This window comes from Rousettus aegyptiacus, unplaced genomic scaffold (genome assembly GCF_014176215.1).
Source record: "Rousettus aegyptiacus isolate mRouAeg1 unplaced genomic scaffold, mRouAeg1.p scaffold_m13_p_7, whole genome shotgun sequence".
In the NCBI taxonomy this organism is placed as follows: Eukaryota; Metazoa; Chordata; class Mammalia; order Chiroptera; family Pteropodidae; genus Rousettus; species Rousettus aegyptiacus.
The window spans coordinates 44,517,242-44,537,762 of NW_023416310.1; the positions used below are offsets into that span (position 1 = coordinate 44,517,242).

The 20,521-nt window shown below is 37.1% G+C and overlaps 1 protein-coding gene across 3 annotated transcripts in view; it reads left to right on the forward strand.

Moving 5' to 3' along the window:
• ANTXR1 (ANTXR cell adhesion molecule 1) overlaps positions 1–20,521 on the forward strand; it is a 201,201-nt gene that overhangs the window by 63,851 nt on the left and 116,829 nt on the right. For all 3 annotated transcript variants that reach the window (XM_036225088.1, XM_016128442.2, XM_036225087.1), the window contains exons 9-10: positions 5,946–6,006; positions 15,552–15,650. In XM_036225088.1, coding sequence (XP_036080981.1) covers positions 5,946–6,006; positions 15,552–15,650 — 160 coding nt within the window. The remainder of the gene's footprint in view (positions 1–5,945; positions 6,007–15,551; positions 15,651–20,521) is intronic.

Consider the following 20,521-nt stretch of genomic DNA (forward strand, 5'->3'; position numbering starts at 1 on the left):
AAGCCTTAGGTCACCCCTACTTTCCCAGCTCCTCCTCCTGTATCTAAGAAGCTGTTAAGATCCATCGTAAAATCAGGAGCACAATTTAGAACAAATCTGGTGAAACACTGTGGGATCAGATCAGGAGGTCCGCAAGCTCATTTTACTAAGTAAACCACGCTTCAGACAGAGTTCACAGCTATCTGAGTTTTCCTTCTGAAAACATGAGTGGAAAGTTGTTTCGTGGAAAAAAGTGAATTTCCTCAGTTTCAGAAACTCGTTTGTCCTATGCCTTCATGCTAGACTCTCACTAAGTGTTAAACTGACTGAGAGAAGAATAGCATTTTATTTAAGTGAGCTGGGTGCCCCCACTCAGACAAAAACTTTCACGTTTTGAAGATAAGCTTTATTGTCTAAAATTCAGTAAATCCTTAAAAATGTTTCCTGCACGTTAAGAGTTTCTATTTGGTATAGTGTACAAGTATACATGAAATCACAAATGAATGCCAGAAAGATATCTGTACAATAGTAAATTTTTATTTTAAATTCAGTTTTTATAGAACTGACACGGATCGAGGATAATGTTCATAGTTTATCATAGAGAACTAGACAGATGTAATTGGTCAAGAGATAGTTAACCACCCATGGGCCGGCCCTGCTTTAAGCCCCGGACATAGTGGTTGGTAAAAACAAATCCAGTCTTTGCTCTCAAAGAGCTTATAGTCTAAGGAGGAAGAGAGGCAATGACCAAACAGTCAAAAAATAAATATATAATTATAAATTGTGGCAAGTTCTCTGAAGGTTGGTAATTTATACTAAAATGTGGGTGAATACAGAAATATTTCACTGGTAAAATCACCAGGGTTTTGGTGGAAAATCCATATTGGATTTGGCAAGTGACACAGAGAGTGGTGGGGTTAAGGAAAACTGCTAAGTTTGTTGTAGAGAACTAGACAGATGTAATTGGTCGAGAGATAGTTAACCACCCATGGACCAGCCCTGCTTTAAGCCCCAGACATTTTGAAAGCAGAATGTGTCCCTTCATGATGAATAAGACACCAAGGAACATGCCCTGAAAGATGTGTGGAGTAGAAGGTCCTGTACTATGAATGGATAAAAGAGAGTGGTCTTTTATTAACAAGTAGGAAAAAAAATCTTCTAACAGGAAATGGCCAAGTAAATAAAGATTGATTGTTCATTGGAGAAGGAGGCAGAATGATTAGGAAAAAAATTAGGTGTGCTTTTGGTAAAGAAGGGGTTCCTAATAACTCTCTGCGAATACTTATAATTCATTAAGGATTCTTGAGAAATCGCTATTTAAGCTGAGTACTTTGTGAGAAAAAACCTTAGATTTTTAGAGTCCAAAAAAATAAACTCTACATACAATAGATTTCACTTTAAATATACTAAATAGCTCTTATTACTTGGCAAAGTTCTTTTACATCTGTTGCCTTTCTTACTCCCCCAACAATCTAATGCGGTGTTGCAAAAATAACCATATCAGTAGCAACACATCACATTTTTATAGTTCTTTATGAGTTTCAAACATGCTTTCCCATATATCTTTTTTTTTTTTTTGACATCTGTCCAAAATGTGACAGGGTAATATTATTAGCCGTCTTTCAGATTCTTTTAGCAAATTAAGCACAAAGCCAGTGGTGGGTGATGAGATGCAAGCTAATATGAGCTACTATCTTTGCCCAAGAGTAAAATCAGTAGTAGCAATAATAACAAAAGTAGAAGTGACAACTATCATGGTTTGAAAACTGAATATATGCCAGACATTCTCTAAAGTGCTTTACTACTAAGGTTTTTCTGAGCACATTTCTTAGTGCCTTATTTTCATGAAGGGCATGTGCTCCTTGTGGCCCAATGGTCGTTAAATAACTATCTATTGACCAATCACATCTGTTTGTTCTGCCTATAAGCAAAAACCTTGTCAGATTTCCTTGAATCTCACTCACTCTCTACCTCACTCTATAATCCAATATAAATTTTACCATCTAAGTCCAAATAACTTTACAAACTAAATATCTCTGTATTCAAGTCTATTATTCATTTGCTATCATACAGCCCTTTGAGGTCAAGTTTTTATTCTTATCCCCATTTTACAGAAGAGGAAACTGATATTCGAAGCTTTAATAACTATCCAAGTCCACAGGGTCAATAATAAGGGGTGGAGCTTGGATTTAAACATAAATCTATTCAGTGCCCATATCTATCTTTATCTGTCTCTAGAGCCCAAGTCCTTAATAATAATTGCTGCCATTGAGGACATACTTATCCGATTCCAGGCACTGTGCTTTGAGCTTTACTTATATTATCTAATTTAAAATTCCCAACTCAACAACCTCATTCAGTAGCTACTATTCTTATCCCACTTTTACCAGTAAGGCAACAGAGACTTGAAGAGGTTATGGAACTTGCCCAAGGTCACGTTGCTCGTGAATGAGCTGCCGGAAGCAATCCGATTCCAGATTCCAAGCTATTACTCAGTATGTTAAACTGCTCCCCAAAATTGAGCTTCAGAAAAGTTAAAGGATTTGTCAAGGACCATAGGTCAGGTAAGTGCAGGAACCGAGCCAGGACCCAACTTCTCATACTGGAAGCATGTGATATTATATTCTTAGCCTGTCTCCATTAGAAGCCAATCATACCCTCACGTCTGACATCACTCGACCCTGTGCGAGTCTCTTCCACTTCACCTAGTGATCTCCCTTCAGCCATTCTCCTGTACTGTGGTCGCATCTCTTCCATGGCTGCCACTGCTTGAGTGGGGGGCAGATCCTTTGCCTCCCACCCTCATCCAGTCTCCAGTTCCTAAGCTGATCTGCTGTCTGGGAAAGTTCAGACAGACTGATTACCATACAGTCTGGCCTGTTAATAACCAAGGGACGCCCCGCCCCCAAATCCACCTAGTGCCATTGTGACTTCCTACTTTTTGAAACCAGACATTTCAAACTAATAGAAGTTACAGTCACAGACAAATCCTGCCCATCCCCCTCACTGATAAATTTTACTCTATTGGCTACAGTGCATCCCTTCCAGATGTTTTAAATTAAGATTGGGAAAGCTGTGTTTTTACTGGATTGAATCACAGCACTTGGCTGACATTTTTTGGCCCTTCATACACTCCTTAGATTTATCAGCTAATTGCAGACACTTTGAAAGACTAATACAACATGTGTTTATTATGACAAACCCTGCTAGTGTGTCTTTGTGGTCAGAGATTCACGGGTGTTTCCTTTACTGACCTCTGGTTATGTATTAGAATTGGTTCAAAAACATTGGTTCAAAGTCAAAAACTTACATGGGTGAAAATATTTCATTTATCTCTTTTGGTGGAGTTGGGGATAGGGACAGGATAGATCCAATAGCTCAATTTTTATTCTTATACTGTTTTGAAATCTTTTGTTGTGGATGATAAAACAATTTATTAAAGGATGCCAAATGCCTTAGGAATTGTATTTAAAACATCAAAAGATAGCTTTGTAGTTGTTCTAATGCCACTGTTTAATAAGTTTCTCCACATGGGTTAATTCTGTTTCTTCCAGTGTAGCCTATTTTGAGACTTGTGCCTGAGGATGTGTTGAAGGTAGTGTCTACCTCCCTTGTCATGGCAACCACTGGCCAAGGTGGCCCTTCAGGCAGGAAGAGCCCAATGATAGCAGATTGGGGGGAGAGGGTGAACAATTATCATCACAATTCAAGTCAGACAGTTGTCACCTGGGTTATGAGTCGTTGCACATCAGGATCCTGGTGAGTCCTAGTCTTAGGACATTGCTGCATACATAAGAGACCTAAAGGACTGAACCAACCATAGGAAAGGGGAATATAGAGAAGCCAGCAGGGAAATATGGATGCCCAGGATCCATCTATCCTTAATCCCAAGTCAGAATGACAGTGAAGGGAACTCAGGAGCTATTGGAGATACCAGGTTCCAGAGCCAGCTGTGTGAGGACCACTGACTCCAACAGCGATGGCCACTGGGTGTGAGGAATTTGGTGCATGGGAATTGTTTTACGGTTGAAACAAGTTTGGGGACTAGCAGGGAACTGAGGCTGCTCCTGTGTTTGAGGATGGGGACAGGGGTGAGTGGGTAAGCCGGAGGCTGAGGAAATAAGGCAAAAGCTGACAAAAAGGAACAAATTGCTTCCTACTGTGGAATCAGGTAGAAGCTGAAAACAAATACTGTATACGAAGTATGAAAATGCCTTTGAATTGTACTAGAGTGAGAAGGAAAGCCAGGGAAAGTAGCTAGAAATCTGAATTTTAGAATTACCAAAAAAAAAATACTACTTTTTTAATGACTTTCAGATATATAAAGTTACCTAAAATACATAGTTCTGAGAGAACCTGTTTCAATGAATACATTTTAAATTTTGTCATCTGCACATCAGAGAAAGATTTCTGAAGTATTTTGTTCATTTCCTTTCACATTGCTTCTCTATGAGGACGCCCAGATTTCTCTCTGGAATGGGTAAATATTATTTCTTCTGAGAAACTGGATTGTTTTATTCTACAGATTGAGAATCTCATAAATATTGTCTGTCCTCATGTGCTACTAGAAAGCTTAGAACTAAATCCATGAGCCACTCCGAGCAAGGAAATAAGCTCCTCACAGTGTATCTTTTTCTATGCAGTTCTCACATCTCACTTTATCTTCCTTTTATTTTCCTTTAATCCATCTCCTCCTCGTTTGAAATTTATTATATCATTTTTTTTTAGTGTAACTTGTGTTGTATGTATCACTTAAGCTGGAACAAAGTAGCACATGTAAGTAAATGCATTGGTGCAAATAAGTAGGTGTTTCCCAATGCGAAAAGATACCTTTTCTTTTACTGACTTTAAATTTTATAATTTCACTATTAATTCTCCTAACAAATGCCCCTTTCATTAATAGAAATGATTTCTTTCAGCCCTCTGAACCATCTCAATTTCCAAATTAAGTAAGGCCCAAAAAATATACTGCATTTGCTTGACAAATTAATTCAGTGTCCTATGCTTATTTAAAATACTCCATTGAAATTTTATAATCAATATTCAACAAGAAATGGAATTCATAAATGGTGAAGAGAAGCTTAAACCTTACCAGTCAAACTCTCGGCTTTGGCCAGAAGCAGCTTTCCTTATGGACTTCCCATTGGGTCATGGAGTCTCCCTATATTCTCCATTCAAATCTGCAAATTCTTATTTGGAGGAGAAGACTACATTTCCTCTTATGGCTTAAGGCGTCCTCCTGAAGAGTGGGGCATAATAAAGCAGGCTTCACAGCCCTCTTCCTCGACATCTTTCCATACTTCTCTAACAAAAAGAAAACTCTGAGTATGGTAATCGGAAAATGATCCTATAGAATGTTGGCCATCTCCACCCTACTGTTATCACTCTTCTTTTTTCTACTTTTCAAGCTTCTTTTGTTCCAGCTGAAGAGATTTATGTATTTCTACTTTCTCACTTTTGCTCACACCATTCCTAGCCTGGACTCCAACCTTCCCTTAACTCGATCCTCTCCACTTGACTGAGTCCTACTCTCAGGTCCCATCTCTTCCATGAAGTTCTTCCCAATGTACCAGACCTCGGTGATCTCCCTCTATGAACTCTATAACTCCTGCTGTCTGCCCCTTCACCCTGACATCTAGTGCATGTGACCAGCCATTGTTATTTATCTTTTTAAGTGTAAGTCCCATTTTCATAACTAGGTTCAGCATATCATAGACTCAGAAAATATCTGCCAAAAGAACAAATGAATGAATAATTTGTATGGCTTTTGGGATACCCAGAAGCATCTAACACACTGTTGACTTACTGAATGTTCGACATTAATGCTACTAGTAAAGATGTCGCTCCATGCCCATATACCTACTTTAGCATAATGTCTTTGAACCTTGGAAACTAAAGGCAAAACCAACTTCACTGTTTTAACAAAATAATCTGTGCTTTGACTTTTTTATTTCCTCTCCTCCTAGATTTTAAAGAAGTCCTGCATCGAAATTCTAGCAGCTGAACCATCCACCATTTGTGCAGGAGGTAAATCGAAATTAATTGCTGTCATACAAGTGATATTTTGAGTTTGAATCACATGTTTATTTTATTGATGGGAAAGAGGGCAAGCAGGGCAGGAAGGGGGAGAGTGGAAAGAGTAGAAATTGTTAGATATTTTTGCTTCTAAGAAAAAAAGAAAAGAAAGAAGAGCATGTCAGTTGTTCGAAACTTTGAAAGTCTGTCCAAACTGTCTCTTTCTATGGGATTAATTATGAGAGTATTGCAGAAACACTGGATTCCCACACATTACCACCTGGCTTGAAGTGGAGTCTAACCCTCCTTCCTCATAGCAGCCCTACAGATACCAGGTGATCACAGTGATCATAGGCCACCCCTGAAATGTTGAAATATTTAATTATTTAATTGGTTCTGGCCTCTCTCCATAATTAATATATTGATCTTAATCAATTGCTTGATCTACCAGTCCTCACAAAATGGTGTAGGCAGCCTCAATTGTCCAAGTAAAGGACCATTATAGTTTTGTCATTAATATAGGCAGTCTCTACTTACACAAAGTATCAACCTTCTCTGAGTTACAATATTTTTTCTAACTGATCCAAATTGGGGTCTTGCTATTATTTTGTATTGTAACAGATTGCCTAAAACTTCAACCATGATGGCCCTTTTTATAGGATTCCTGACAGGTTTCCCATCATTCTTTTATTTATTTAAAAAGTATTGTTAAGAAATACTGAATTCCAGGGGCCATCTTAGGTGCTGGAGATACAAAAAGGTAAATTCTCTTCCCGTGAATTCCTGTGTTGCACAAGCTTGAGTCTTTCACCACTGAGAGGTCTGTTGATATCACCTTTCTAGTCTCTCAAAATGCCAAATGCTAATTATTAATTTACCACAGAAAATATATCAGGCAACCCTATAAACATGGAGGAAGAACTTTTAGGCTTTTTCGAACACTATACATTTTGATTCTTCATGGAAAATTTTATTGATATAAATGAAGTTATTCCTTAAAGATTTCATTACAGTTTCTTCGCTGTATGTTAGAACAGCTGAAAAACTTTCAAGGAGTTAGATGTACTGAATAATATGTGCCAACAACAAAACAAGTATATATGTAAACATATAAAGTTGTTAACAATACTGGGTGACTAACTATTCAGAGAAATGTGTAAATTTCCCAAAGAAAAGCAATCAACAAATATGATCCACTGACCTCTAAATAAATTGCTACCTTGTAACACATACAGCAGGCGCAGCTGTGATTGCCACAGGAACAGATGCAGGAGAGCCTATTTAAGAAAAGGAATTGGAAAATCTTACATTTGCATGTTTGACTAAAGCTAATGAGCACATGAACCCAGCACCAAGGCCTTGTAAGAGGTCTTTGCAGTGAGGAGCCTCAACTACGGGTCATTAGCTTTAAGATAATTTGCCTCCAAAATTTTGGTAGTTCCTTCATTTAAAAATAATTAGAAAACAAGGGAGTTTATTAATTGCTATTAATTCATGAGGAAAACCCAGAATTGCGGTTTAGCAATCCTACTGGATGTGTTGCAATCTTGTAGTGAGTCATAGAGTCTAAAGACAAGAATACACTTCTGTTAATTCATTAGCATAATCAATTCCTCTCCTGTAGGGTTCTTGAGGACAAATAAGGACTCTTATTTCTTTTCACTTCCCATTACCTAACAGAGGATGTGGCACTTAACAGGTGGTCAATTAATGTTGATTGAATGTCTTGATTCATTTATTCCTTCAACAAACAATGTACTGACATTTGTTCATTTGATCCTTATTAACTCCTTTCACATCAACTTAAGAAGTTAGCATACTTCTGAACTGTCTAAATAAAAAGAAGCACAATTAGAAACTAACGGCCAAAGATAGAAAGAACAAAATAAAAACAAAATCTTAACTTAGATAATAGAAAAACATCTTCCTAAATAGTTCTTAAATCAAAGTTTAGTAAGCCAAAATCTCCTTTACATACCTTTGAGATATTCAGGACAATAAAAATGTCCCACATATTAAAAGAATATGGCACAGAAATATCAGTGTCCACAAGAACTGATCCTAGCAAATTCATAAATTTTTATATTCCTTATCAAATAGAAAAGAAAAATAAATAATGAAGTAAAAGATATTTTTAAAAAACTAAGGAAAATACAAGAAAAGAAGATTAAAAATGCATTGATAATTTTAAAAATTTAAAGCAAGTAAACTGATAAAATTTTCAAGAGCTGTTTCTTTGGTAGAATCAATAAAATTGGTAATCCAAGGAACCTTTCTTTAGATATTTTTTAAATCTCTGGCTTATGTGAAATATTGCATATTTTTATAGACAAACAGTAGTTTCCTGTGTTGGAGTAAACTATCCAATTCTATTTCCTTTATTTCTTATAAAGAAAAAATTAATACAAGACACAGTGATGGAAGTTAGCCCTAGGTTTCAAAAAGGCAAGCTCTCATCTCTTTTGAATTAGAATCATAATGGCTAAAACATGCTGGCTAGAGAAGAACTTTAATAAGAAGAAAATGAAACTTCCAAAAGATATCCTTACACCAAAAGTTCTGTGGATTTCCTCGAAGGTCAGTGGCCGATCATTTTCTGAAGGGAGTATGGCTTTCGTGAAGCACTGGAGCCTGTTTCATTGTCCATGGTTATGAATCCTGCCAAGTAGACCCAGACATACCCCCTCTGCGATTTTTGTTAGGGTACTGCCAGGACCCAGGGACTTATGTCAAAGTGTTTTGAAAAGCATAAACCATTATACAAAACAAGGTGACATTATCGTCATCAGTATTATTTTAATGAGGACTGAATGTGAGAATTATGATGTTGATAACATTATACCTGGATGAGAAAAACCTGTTTCTCTACTGAAAGATAATTGGGAGAACATTGATAGAATTCAGAGTACCTGCAAAACAATTTATTAACTAACTATGTGCTGGAGAGAGAGTAAACAAGAAAATGACTGATCGTTCGTATTTCTAAGTATAATAAGGGGACTGAATCCTAGGCAGATCTGTTAAAAAAAAAAAATGTAGAACTTGCTTTCGTCAAAAACTTCCTTTCAGCTCCTTCCCTCACTCTGCGAATGACTTCCCCTCACTGGCCCCCAGTGCCAGCTTTGCTGTGGAGCCCACCCGGGTCTTTCAGCTCTGTGCTGACAGTTGCATTCCCCCGAAGACGATGATCTCAGCTGGCTTTCACTAACAACTCAACAACACCCATGGTTTGGACAGCAAACTGAGTTCTGAGAGAGGTGGAGACATAATACACTGGGTGGTTGACAAAACTGAGATCCAACATAGATCTTTCTATGTTGAGCTGCACATAATAAGGTGAAAGTTAATGGAACGAATGTTGAGTTTGGATTCAAACAGCCAGCTTCACATACAAGCAGATTCATATGGGGAAAAAGAAAAAACAGAAGCATAGCTATCTTGATAGCTGACAAGAATGCCTCTGACCAAAACAAACAAACAAACAAACAAAAGGCTGATGTAATCTTAGGGTGCCTCAATAGCCATCCAGTGTCCAGGTCAAGAGAGTTAATTCCATGCCCTATTTCAAGTTCAGACCACGGTTCCAAGTCCCATATTTTAAGAATGGCATTGACAAAAGCATGTCCTTAGGAGAAGAGGTGATAAACCTGGAAACCACCACCAGAGTTTATAAACTCATAGCCTACAATCCCTATCTGGTCTACACATACGTTCTTTTTGATCCGCACTGCCTTTTTAAAAGAAACTTTAAATAATTGCTAACATTTAAAAACCTGATTTCACCTAAAAGTTCAGATTTTCATCCCTTCTTGAAAAATCAGATCTAGACCACTGGGCCTGTACTTATTGCAAGAAAATAAGTTCCCTTTAAAGGTATGTACTCTTTCCAGTTCACCTTACTGCTCACCACTCCCTATTATCACCCAATACTCAGGCCAAGCCTAAGACTGCCATTTAGCGTGGAGCTTCTGTTACTGTATTTATAGCCCCTGTTCGAAAACACGTAAAAGCAGAGAATTAAACTTGCTGTATGGAGAGCCTTTATAGCACCTTAGACATTATCTGCATTTAAATAATTTTGCTTCCCTTCCAATACAGACTCTTTTTAAAAGTTTCTAATTAAATACATTTGCAGATTAGGCTGTCTATAATGAGGAGAATTGACCCACTGTTAGGCTAGCCCTGCCTAGTGTAGCTCCTCTCTAGAAAATGCACCCTTTTGCCTAAGTACAGTTTTCCTCCGATCCCACTCAGTTGGCTGCAACCTTGAATGGCTCTCAATGTACTATGTAGGCAAGCGTTCCAGGAAAGAACTAATTGGAATCAAGTGTGCAACCTGCCAACTGCTCCACATTTGAAGTTTTTGTATTTCAGAAATGGAAGGAGGTTATAATTAGCTACTCACGTTATCATTTCAGAAGCAGTTGTATTATTCCTTCTGTATTGTTTCCCATCTTTTGTAATAAAACTGGATGAAGTAGCAAAGGTAGTTTTAGGCTTCATGTTTTCCATTTGGAAGTTAGTTGCTTAAAATAGACACATTTAAGCAAGAAAAGCAGTGATTTTATTTCTTTCCTTTTTCATTGTTTTTCAAAGCACTCATGCCTGGCTCTTAAGTACCTCTTCTGGATGAATTGTTTAATTCTCTGTTTCAACTTCCTGTTCATTAAAGATATTTCTGCTTTAAGAGGGACTCTCATACACTGTGGTGGGAATCTAAAGTGAAACAATCACTTTGAAAAACAGTTTTTACAGTTTATTAAAAAATTAAATACACATCTACCATATCACCTGGCCATTCTACCTCTAGATATTGTAATAATACAAGAGAGAGAAAAAAATCAATGTCCAGACAAAGACTTCCATACAAATGTCTATAATAGCTCTATTTTAATAGCCAACAACTGTGAACAATTCAAATGTTATCAGCAGATAAATGGATTAAAAAACTGTAATTTATCCATACAATGAATAATATGCGGTAATAAAAAGGAATAAGCTATGCATAAATCTCAGTATAATTATGGATGAGTCTTAAAATAATCATGCTGAGTAGAAGAAATTAGGCAAAAAAATTTACTTACTGCATGATTTCATTTATATAAAATCTTAGAAAATGAAACAAATCCACAACACAGAGGGCCAATCAGTGGTGGTAGGGAGCAACAGGAGGGAGAAATTACAAAAAGACACATGGAAACTTTTGAGGGTGATAGATGTGGTCACTTTTTTACTTGTGGTATTGCCCAATGATTATAAACATATATGTCAAAATGTATTAAGCTATATACTTTATATGCAATTTATTTACCTCACTGTTATAAATAAATAGCTATAAAATTTTTAAAGTTCTAGAATAATTTAGGCATCAGAAAACATTTAATACACAGTAGTCTCTATATTATATTTTAGATATTACATTAAGCACCTAATAGGAGAGCAAATTTAAACTCACATATGAGATGAAATATCATTAACAATAATTTTTAAGAAAAGCCTTGGGTGACCAGAGTAAATGGAGAATATAGAGATGTGCCATTTCCAGATACAATGAATGATTGTCAATCTTTTCTGAGGTCCTCTCAAAGTTATGTGTTCCACATTTCCAAAAAAAAAAAAAAGGAAAAAGAAAAGGAGAGAACACAATGAAATAAGTTTATCCAACTATTCACTGACCTTAATTTTTTTAATTGAGCTAAAATTCCCGTATCTAAAATTTACCCTTGTATAAAGTACAATTTGGTGGTTTTTAATATATTCACAAATATATACAACCATAACCACTCTCTAATTCCAGAATATTTTCATCACCCAGAAAGAAAGTCAAAGCAGTCACTCCCTATTTACCCCTTTTTTTCAGCCTGACAACCACCAACCTATTTTCTGTCTCTATGGCTTTGCTAATCTGGACTTTTCACATGAATGGAATCGTACAATATATGGCCTTTTGTGCCTGGCTTCTTTCATTTAGCATAATGTCTACAAGATTCATCCATGTATTAGCATGTGTCAGAACTTGATAGCTTTTTGTGAGTAAATGATGTTCCATTGTAGACTTCCAGAGTTATCACGTTTGGACATTTGGTTTGTTTCTACTTTGGGCCTATAATGAATAATGCTACTGTAAACATATATGTACAAATTTTTTTTATAGAACTACATTTTCAGTTTTCTTGGATATATATACCAAAGGGTGGAATTTCTGGGTCATAAGGTAATTCTGTGTTTAACATTTTAAGGAACTACCAAACTATCTTACAAAGCAGCTATACCATTTTACATTCCTACCAACAATGTATGAGGGCTCTAATTTTTTCACCAACACTTTTTATTGTCCATCTATTTTATTATAGCTATTGTAATGAGTATAGAGTAATAGCTTGTTGTGGTTTTGATTTGCCTTGTTCTAACGACTAATGATATTGAACATCTTTTCATTCATTAGCCTTATTAATTCTCAGAAAATAAAAAGGATTAGATCTGACTGGTACCTGAAAAATGACCACTTTGTCCTTTTCTTTTATTCCCGTTCTATACCAAGATGTCATTTATTTATTCATTCAATGAAAATACCAAGACTGACTTAGCCCTGGGTCAGACACAGGCAAAAATTCTGAAGAGATAGAAATGATGGCCTCTATGATCAAGAAGCTTAAATTATAATTGAGAATAAATAAGAGAGACAATTGTAATGAACCTATGTCTTAAAGATACTTTAAAATAGATATCTTAAAAAGATTATATCAAAGATCATTTTCAAATAGAAATTCCTTCCTAAAGTCCTACAATTCCTAGCTACTTCTTGTAAGAGCTGTAACTCAACATGCAAATTACGTAAAAACACTTAGCTGTACATATTTTGAAAGGTAGGGGTCAGGGCTTTGTGGATAAACGGAGTTAAATCGGTATGTCCTGGTTCTGGAGTGTCCTGGCTCTCCCTTGCCGGTGCATTCGTCTGACGGTTTTTGTTACATAACTGCAGTGTGTGAACAGCTGACGTTCTGGTTGGGCTGCCAAGTCAGATGTCTGGGCTCCTCTGGAAACCACATGTGCTCTCCGACACGGAAAGAGCGCCAGGCGCCTCCCCTCTGCTGTGCTTCCCGCAGCATCGCTCCCTCCATCTTCTTCTCAGTCCTAGGGGGTAAAATTGTTTGGTTTCCGCTGGTGCCACGTCGTGGGTTCCTGCTGTCTTTCTTCCTAAACACCCTGAGGTCGGGCCAGATAGACGTGTGGGCAGCGTCTTTCATGGAGGGCTCAGCAGCTGAACTGGTAATGCGAGAACATGTTGTTAGAGAAGGGGCCCCAGCGTGCAGCCTGCGTTTCCAGAGCCTTCTCTCCCTCCATCGAGCTTTGAGGAAATGAGAAATAGGCACAGAAGTGAGGCAGAAAACATTCGAATCAGCAAAAACATCTAACGGCAGATTTCTGGAGGTCTAGCATTCAAACTAAAAACAGAAATAGGTTTCTATAGGCTTAATCTGAGTAAATAAAATAGAGTAAGACACTTCCACACTGTTGATGAACCAACGACATCATCAGTCACATGCCAGGTGGACATCTAAAGAAAACCATTAAGTCCATCTTTTTAAACTTAGCAATTGTGTGTATGCATCAATACGCATATATAAAACTTTAATATTCGTAGGACTTATGGTCCTGAAAAACCATGTGCCCATGACCTTAATTACTATAGTTTAAAACTAAGTTAGTGAATACTTGGATACAAGTTTTGCTGCTTAGCAATTACATGACCTTAGGCAAGTCATTTAAAATCTCAAATTCCTTAGTATTGAGGTCCATTATACTTGTAAAAAGCATTCTGTCCAAATTTGTACTCTTATGGCACATGCAGTGCCTCCGGGTTCTTTTACTTTGGTTTCGGTTTCTTGTTTCCCATTCGAGATCCACTTTTCTGCAAAACGGGCAAATCTGCCTAAAACAAAAATAAAATAAGCTTTTTTAAAAACCACAATGTCACTCTCTAACTTAGTCATGTGTCATAAGACAAAAGGCTCCATTTTAACATAATGGCAAAGAGCGTAGTGACTGAGTTCTAAGAGCGGGGCATTTGATGCCTGACAGACCCGGATTCCAGTTCCGATTCCGACAGCTATGAGCCATGTGACCTTGGACAGGTTATTTAAACTCACAAAGCTCAGGTCTTTTCACTTGCACCTACCTGGGCTGGGGGCAGGTTTAAATGACATCAGACATATACAATGCTGAGCCAGGGTCTGGCACACAATGAGGGAACAATTAACATCGGGTATTATTTTCTTGGCAAACATGATCTCTAAATTATTTTCCTGGGAATTAAGGTGACCATACTCTCATGACATTTATTAAGGTTTAAAAGAGTCTCATGTGCTAGTCTTCTAATTCCATTCTTCCTCCAACAAAAATCTCCACTTGGATAGCAATTTACAATTTAAGTTCCGCTTTCACAAATACTGCATTTTTTTTCCTCTGACTTTTTGCCGATTTCTTTTTTTTATATGCCACACAGCATTATCCCATGCCCCAGTTTTATACACAAAAGGATGACAAAAGAAAGTAGAGCACTGACTATTAGTTACTGGCAAACTTAAGCAAATGTTCCTAAACATTTAACTAATGAATTGACAAGGGCTGTTTTCCCCTCTTGGTAAGACTATTGTAAAGAATCATTATTTACTTTGTAATGATTTTATTTAAGTATTAATTCAACATGCATCGTTCCAACATGAAATTAATATATAGGGCTAGAGAACCGTGAGATATATTTTCTCTTCTATTCAGAGAGAAGTGAATGATAACTACAATAAAGGGACGAACAGCATTTCAAACAGGTTAATGCTTGACAACTAGCCACTGATAAGCAAGACTTTGATTTATTGCAAAGGACAATTGTTCCCACATAACACTACTATTATTACTGTGTGCCCGGCAGACACAGGAGGGCCAAAGCTAGTATCAAGCAATTTCCAACCCAAAGGAAAATTTTTCCAGTTGTGGAAGGAAAGACAAAAGAATGACACCAGCCAGTACGTAATTACAAGTCATGTTGTTCAAGAGAGAAGGGGAAAGCCATAAGGTGGTGGTTTTCGAAAAATATTAGGGACCCTGAGCTCTAAAGAAATCCTTTTGGTGGCATTCTATATGTAAAAGAGATACATGAGAGTTGTTGAATTTATTGAAGAAGTGGATGGTCCCTCCCCTATGGCCCTGGGATGCAGAGATCACAGTTTTTAAAACTGAGAGGACTTGAGACATGGGTAAGGTTTGAACAACAGAGAGAGGGGAGCATGGCATTCCAGGTCCGATAAACAGCAAGAGCAAAGGCAAGAAGGTAGGAATTCAAAGTAAGAGGCTGTATGCCTGCCTTGTGGTCACCTAGTGAGGAGATGGGAAGTTGTAGCAAAAGGCACCCACATGGTGGCTCTGGATTTCCAACCTGAACTAATTTTCAAATATTTTAAGCCTGGCAAAATAGTTAAATGCACTAAATCAGGGCAGATGGGAAACCTAAGTCTAATGGCCTGCAGTCAAATCACGTGTCCTGTTATTATTTGTTTCAGAATCATTTCAAGTAGTCGTGAGAGGGAACGGCTTCCGGCACGCCCGCAACGTGGACAGGGTCCTCTGCAGCTTCAAGATCAACGAGTCAGTCACGCTCAGTAAGTCCTTTATGGCTTTCTTCAGCTTGCTCAGGGAGGGAATGGCCGCCCCATCTTCGGGCAGGACCACGACCAGGAAACCATGCAGAGAGGGGTCTGCCCCTCCGGAAGTCTCCAGCAAGGGCGAAGGCAGCAGGGTGCTCGTTTCTGAGTCCATCAACATGTGTGCTAAGTGACTCCCTCTCAGGCATTAGTGCCGGTGCTGGTGCGTGAGGACTTACAAAGTCTGACGTTCCTCAACAAAGTATTAGGGACTCTCGAGCACAAGAGTGAAAAATAGATGGTCTAAACTTATTGATTCCGAGTAAACCAAAAGCCAAGCTGTTAGGCTTGCATGTGTAGATGCTGGAATTTCTTTTAGTCTGGATGATTCTTTTTTGGAGTAGCCAAGAAACTCTCATCATGGTGAATACCTGACATGAAATACAGGAATATGAAAGCAAAACTAAATGCATTTCATGCAAAAAAAAGAATTATCATAACATTGGCACTTTCACAAGACATTTGTAGCAGGCAAGTTCTCAATCTAAAGACATGTGTGATTCATGTCTCTGTCCAGGAGACTTGGGGAAGTCTGATTATAAAAGGACAGATGGCCAAGAGCCCTGGTTATTATTTACATCTGGCATCCATCACACAGATAATTATTGATTCAGTATCTGCAGTGATGAAAGAGTAATATACAGCATTTTCTACAGTGCTGTGTCCTTTTAAATGCTTCACATCTTTTTGCCACAACGGCCCTGGGAGATAGAAAGAGAAAGGAGGACACTCACATTGATTGACCAGCCACCCACAGTAGTTTTGTCCTCCTGATAATAGATACTATCCTAGCTCTAAAAAGGAAGAATCAAAGGGTATGATTTTTTTCCTCCTTACCATCTTAAAACCCTCTTGAATATTTAAACAGAAATATGTAGTGGCTTCCTTACAAACATCTGGAATTCCTGGCCTTGGAATAATCGCAAACATTTGAAACCTTTAGTTAGTTTTCTTAATACTTGGAAATATTCTCAAGTCTCCAAAACGTGTTTGCTATTTGAAAACATTTTGAAGTATCCCTGAGTAATCATGCTGTGAAAGTTGGGTGTGTGCCCTCTACAGAGTTCTTTCTTTCCCCTTTCAATTGTGATGTCGCTCAAGTCCGCTTTCCCTCTCTCCTTAACCAAAATCTGAAACCTAAGATCAGAAACTCTTGAGGGTTAAACTCAAAGGCATCAACACCTTCCATAGAAGGCTTCCCCGGATGAGCGGATAAGCGAGCCCTCTCTGAAGATGGGATGTAAATGGGGCGTTGTGTTACCATTGCCTCACTACAGAGATGCTGCATTGGGATAACGTGAAATGCAAATTGACTACAGATTTGTAGAATAACATTCTAAAAGCCTGTTTTCCAGTTTCTCCATGAAAATTTCTTTCTTGAGAAACAAGCCCATCCTTTCTCCCTCTTCTCTTCCTCTCCTAATATATACCTGCAAACACCTGAACGGCTCTCTACCTCATCCATGTACGTAAAGAAGTAAAGGCTGTTGGAGTAGGGACTGGGCACAAACTACAAAACTAAAGTGCTTCCAGTACAGTGCTGACAGTTTGGAGAAGTGGAAGGCAGTGACTCAACCATATTATATACTGCAGGCAACACTTAAACACAAACATGTGGTCATTAAAAAGAACTAAGGGTGAAATGTTGGAATTTGCAAAAAAAAAAAAATCCTTTATTAATTTACCTGTTCATTTCCATACAGCAAATAATATAAACAAGAAATTATGGAGAACAGTAAAGATAAATACATTTTTAAATGCAACATATTTAAACCTACATCCAACTTAACCTACAGCACTCCTACAGTCAATAACCCTCTCTAAAAATGGGCTCATGGCACCAAGTGGCAAACCATGTAAAGATGGATGAAACAAACAGGAGAACAAGAAAGAAGAGAAGACTAGAGAACAATTTCAAAGAGAATGTATAATAAACACATTTAAAGTATGTAAAGAAATCGAATATACCAAAGAGAAAGAACATTCAACAAAGGCAGATTTGCAGGATAACCTAGTTTGAATTCTAAATTTGAAAAAGTTTATTTGCTGGAATACAATTTAATGGACGGATTAAGCAGTGTGATTAGACACAGATGAAGATGAAATGTATGACCTGGAAGAGAAGTACGAAGATCTCCCACTCTTACAACCAAAGCACCAAACCCAGATGTTTTCACTCAAGTTTTACCAGACTCTAAGGGACAAAGAACTCGTATCTGATATGGGTCTAAGTATTTTCACCATAAGCGTCTTTGCTGTTAACATCTTTGCCAAAAGCATTTTCACTGCAAACATCACACAATTGGCAGTAAGGCAATTTTGCTGTAAGAGAAAAAACAACTGGTTGACCGGTGTACATTTGGCAGACTTAATGTATTTAAGCTAGTTGTCAGTTGGTTTAATTTCTCCATTGACAAAGTTCTCGCAGTTATTCCCATGTAAATATATAAGATTTATATGGTCTATACACTGAGAAGTAGACATGGTGGTCTTAAAATAGTGGGTGACAACTGCTATGAAGCCAGATCGCAAAGCTACATGTAAAGCCGGACTACATACTATACTAGAAAATGATCACATATCACTGTGCAAATTCTTTGGTAAACACAGTCATTCCTCCCACCTGTCAAAGCCCAAAGATTACCAAGCTATGGCACCTAGAAAAGAGATGGCTACTAATCCACAATCTTCGAGAACATTAATTATTGATTTCTTTAGTAGGAAACTCTTCTCTCTCTTAACCAAGAAGAAATTGCAGCAAAAAAGAAAAAATTTTATGCCAAACGAGGAGACAAAAGAAGCAAAAATTTTAAAAAAGTATAACACTCTGAACAAAAGACTTCGAAGACAATGTATTTTCATTTTTCACAATAAAATCTTATTTTGTAATTAATTTTTCATATTTCATTATGTTCTTTTTAATCTCTTTTTATTTTTTATTATCTTTATATTTTATAGCGAAAAGCTATGTGACTGTGGCAGGTTCTTGAACATCTCCATATCTTAACTTTTCTATCTGTACAGCAAAAACATTTGTGGTGAAGGTGCTTGCAGCAAAGCTATTACAGCAAATACGCTTATGGCGAAAATACCAGACATGAGCACGGGCGCTGGAACCAAACCACCCAGGAAAAGAATCTGGCTTTTCCGTAAAGCTGTGTGACTGTGGCAGGTTCTTGAACATCTCCATACCTTAACTTTTCTCTCTGTAAAATGAGTGCGGCAATAATAGCACCTCTACCCTAGATTGTTATTAGGTTTAAATGTGGGAAGTGGGCTTAGAACAGGACCTGACACACAGTAAGCAGTGGATCAATGTTGGCTGCTGGCATTAACTTATTATAATCATTATCACTATTATTAAATGGTGTAGCAACGATCATAAAAACATCAATTATCTTCAAATTCATATTTACTTTTAATACTATCCCAGTGAAAACTCTGATGGGACTTTTTAAGTTAACAGAATAATTCTAAAGTTTATATGGAAGAATAAACATTTAAGAATAGCCAAGACAAATGTGGAAACTTACCTTAGCCAATTTTAAGATGTATAAAAAAGCCCTAGCCAATTTTAAGATGTATAAAAAAGTAATTGAAATAATGTATGACTGGTGCCACAAAAGGCAAGCTGAGCATTGAAACAGGAAATACAAAGTCCATAAACAGAGCCAAACACTTATGTTAATTTAGTATAAAGTAAAGTAACCTTTTTAATCAGTGGGGAAAGAGTGGGTTTTTCAAAAATGGTGTAGAGATGACTGGCTAACCACTTGGAAACACAATTAAGTTTGTTTTTATCTCACACCTTACATCTAAACAAATTCCAGGTGAAAGATTTAAATGTGAATATGAAACTATAAAAATTCTAGAAGAAAACAAAAGTAAATATTTACATAATTTTTCAGTGAAGAAAGACTTTTTATGCACAATACAGAAAGGAGATACCATAAAGGAAGGGTTTGATAGTTTGGATACATATTTTTTAATTCTTGTGTTACCCTCACCACGAAATCTAAAGGGAAGCAGAAAAGTGGCAAAATTATTTATGAGACATGTAACAAGCAGAGGGCCAATAACTTTAATTCGTAGACATCTCTTTAAAATCAGTGAAAAAGGTGACCACATCAACGGATAAAAGATATGAAAAAGAAATTTACAATAAAAGTTATGGTCAATAACATGAAAAATGCTCACGGTAACCAATGAAAGGCAAATTGAAATAATTTATGAAACTAATGAAGATTAACAAAAATACAATGCCCAATATTGGCAAAGATACAAGGCAATAAGTATTTTCATTCATCCTTGGACGGCAACTACTTGTATACATTTTTGACCCAAAATTTCAACTGCATCAAAAGGAAATGATTAGGAATGCTTACAAAGACTTGGCTACAATATGTTCATCATATTGCTAATGCTAGCAAAAGATTGAGAGAGAGAGAGGGAAGGATGGAGAGGGAGAGGAGGAGGAAGAGGAAGAGAGAGCAAATGGAGAGCAAATTGAAACATCTAAAGGGTAACAACATAAATGTTTAACAGTAGATAATTCATAACATAAATCATACTTCACCCCTAAGTAATTACCTAATGTTGTGAGAAAGAAGAATTACTGACATGGGAAAATGTTAATGACGTCGCTTCACATGTGAAAAATAAGTTAGAAACAGTGCTTTGCACCATTTCTGTTTTATTCATATAAATTAGAATGCAGAGAGAGAAAGAAACGTGAGAGACAACACATCAAAATGTTAACAGTAGTCACCTCTGAATGAGACCACCATTAATTTCTACTTTCTTCCTTTTATCTGCAGTATCTAAGCTTC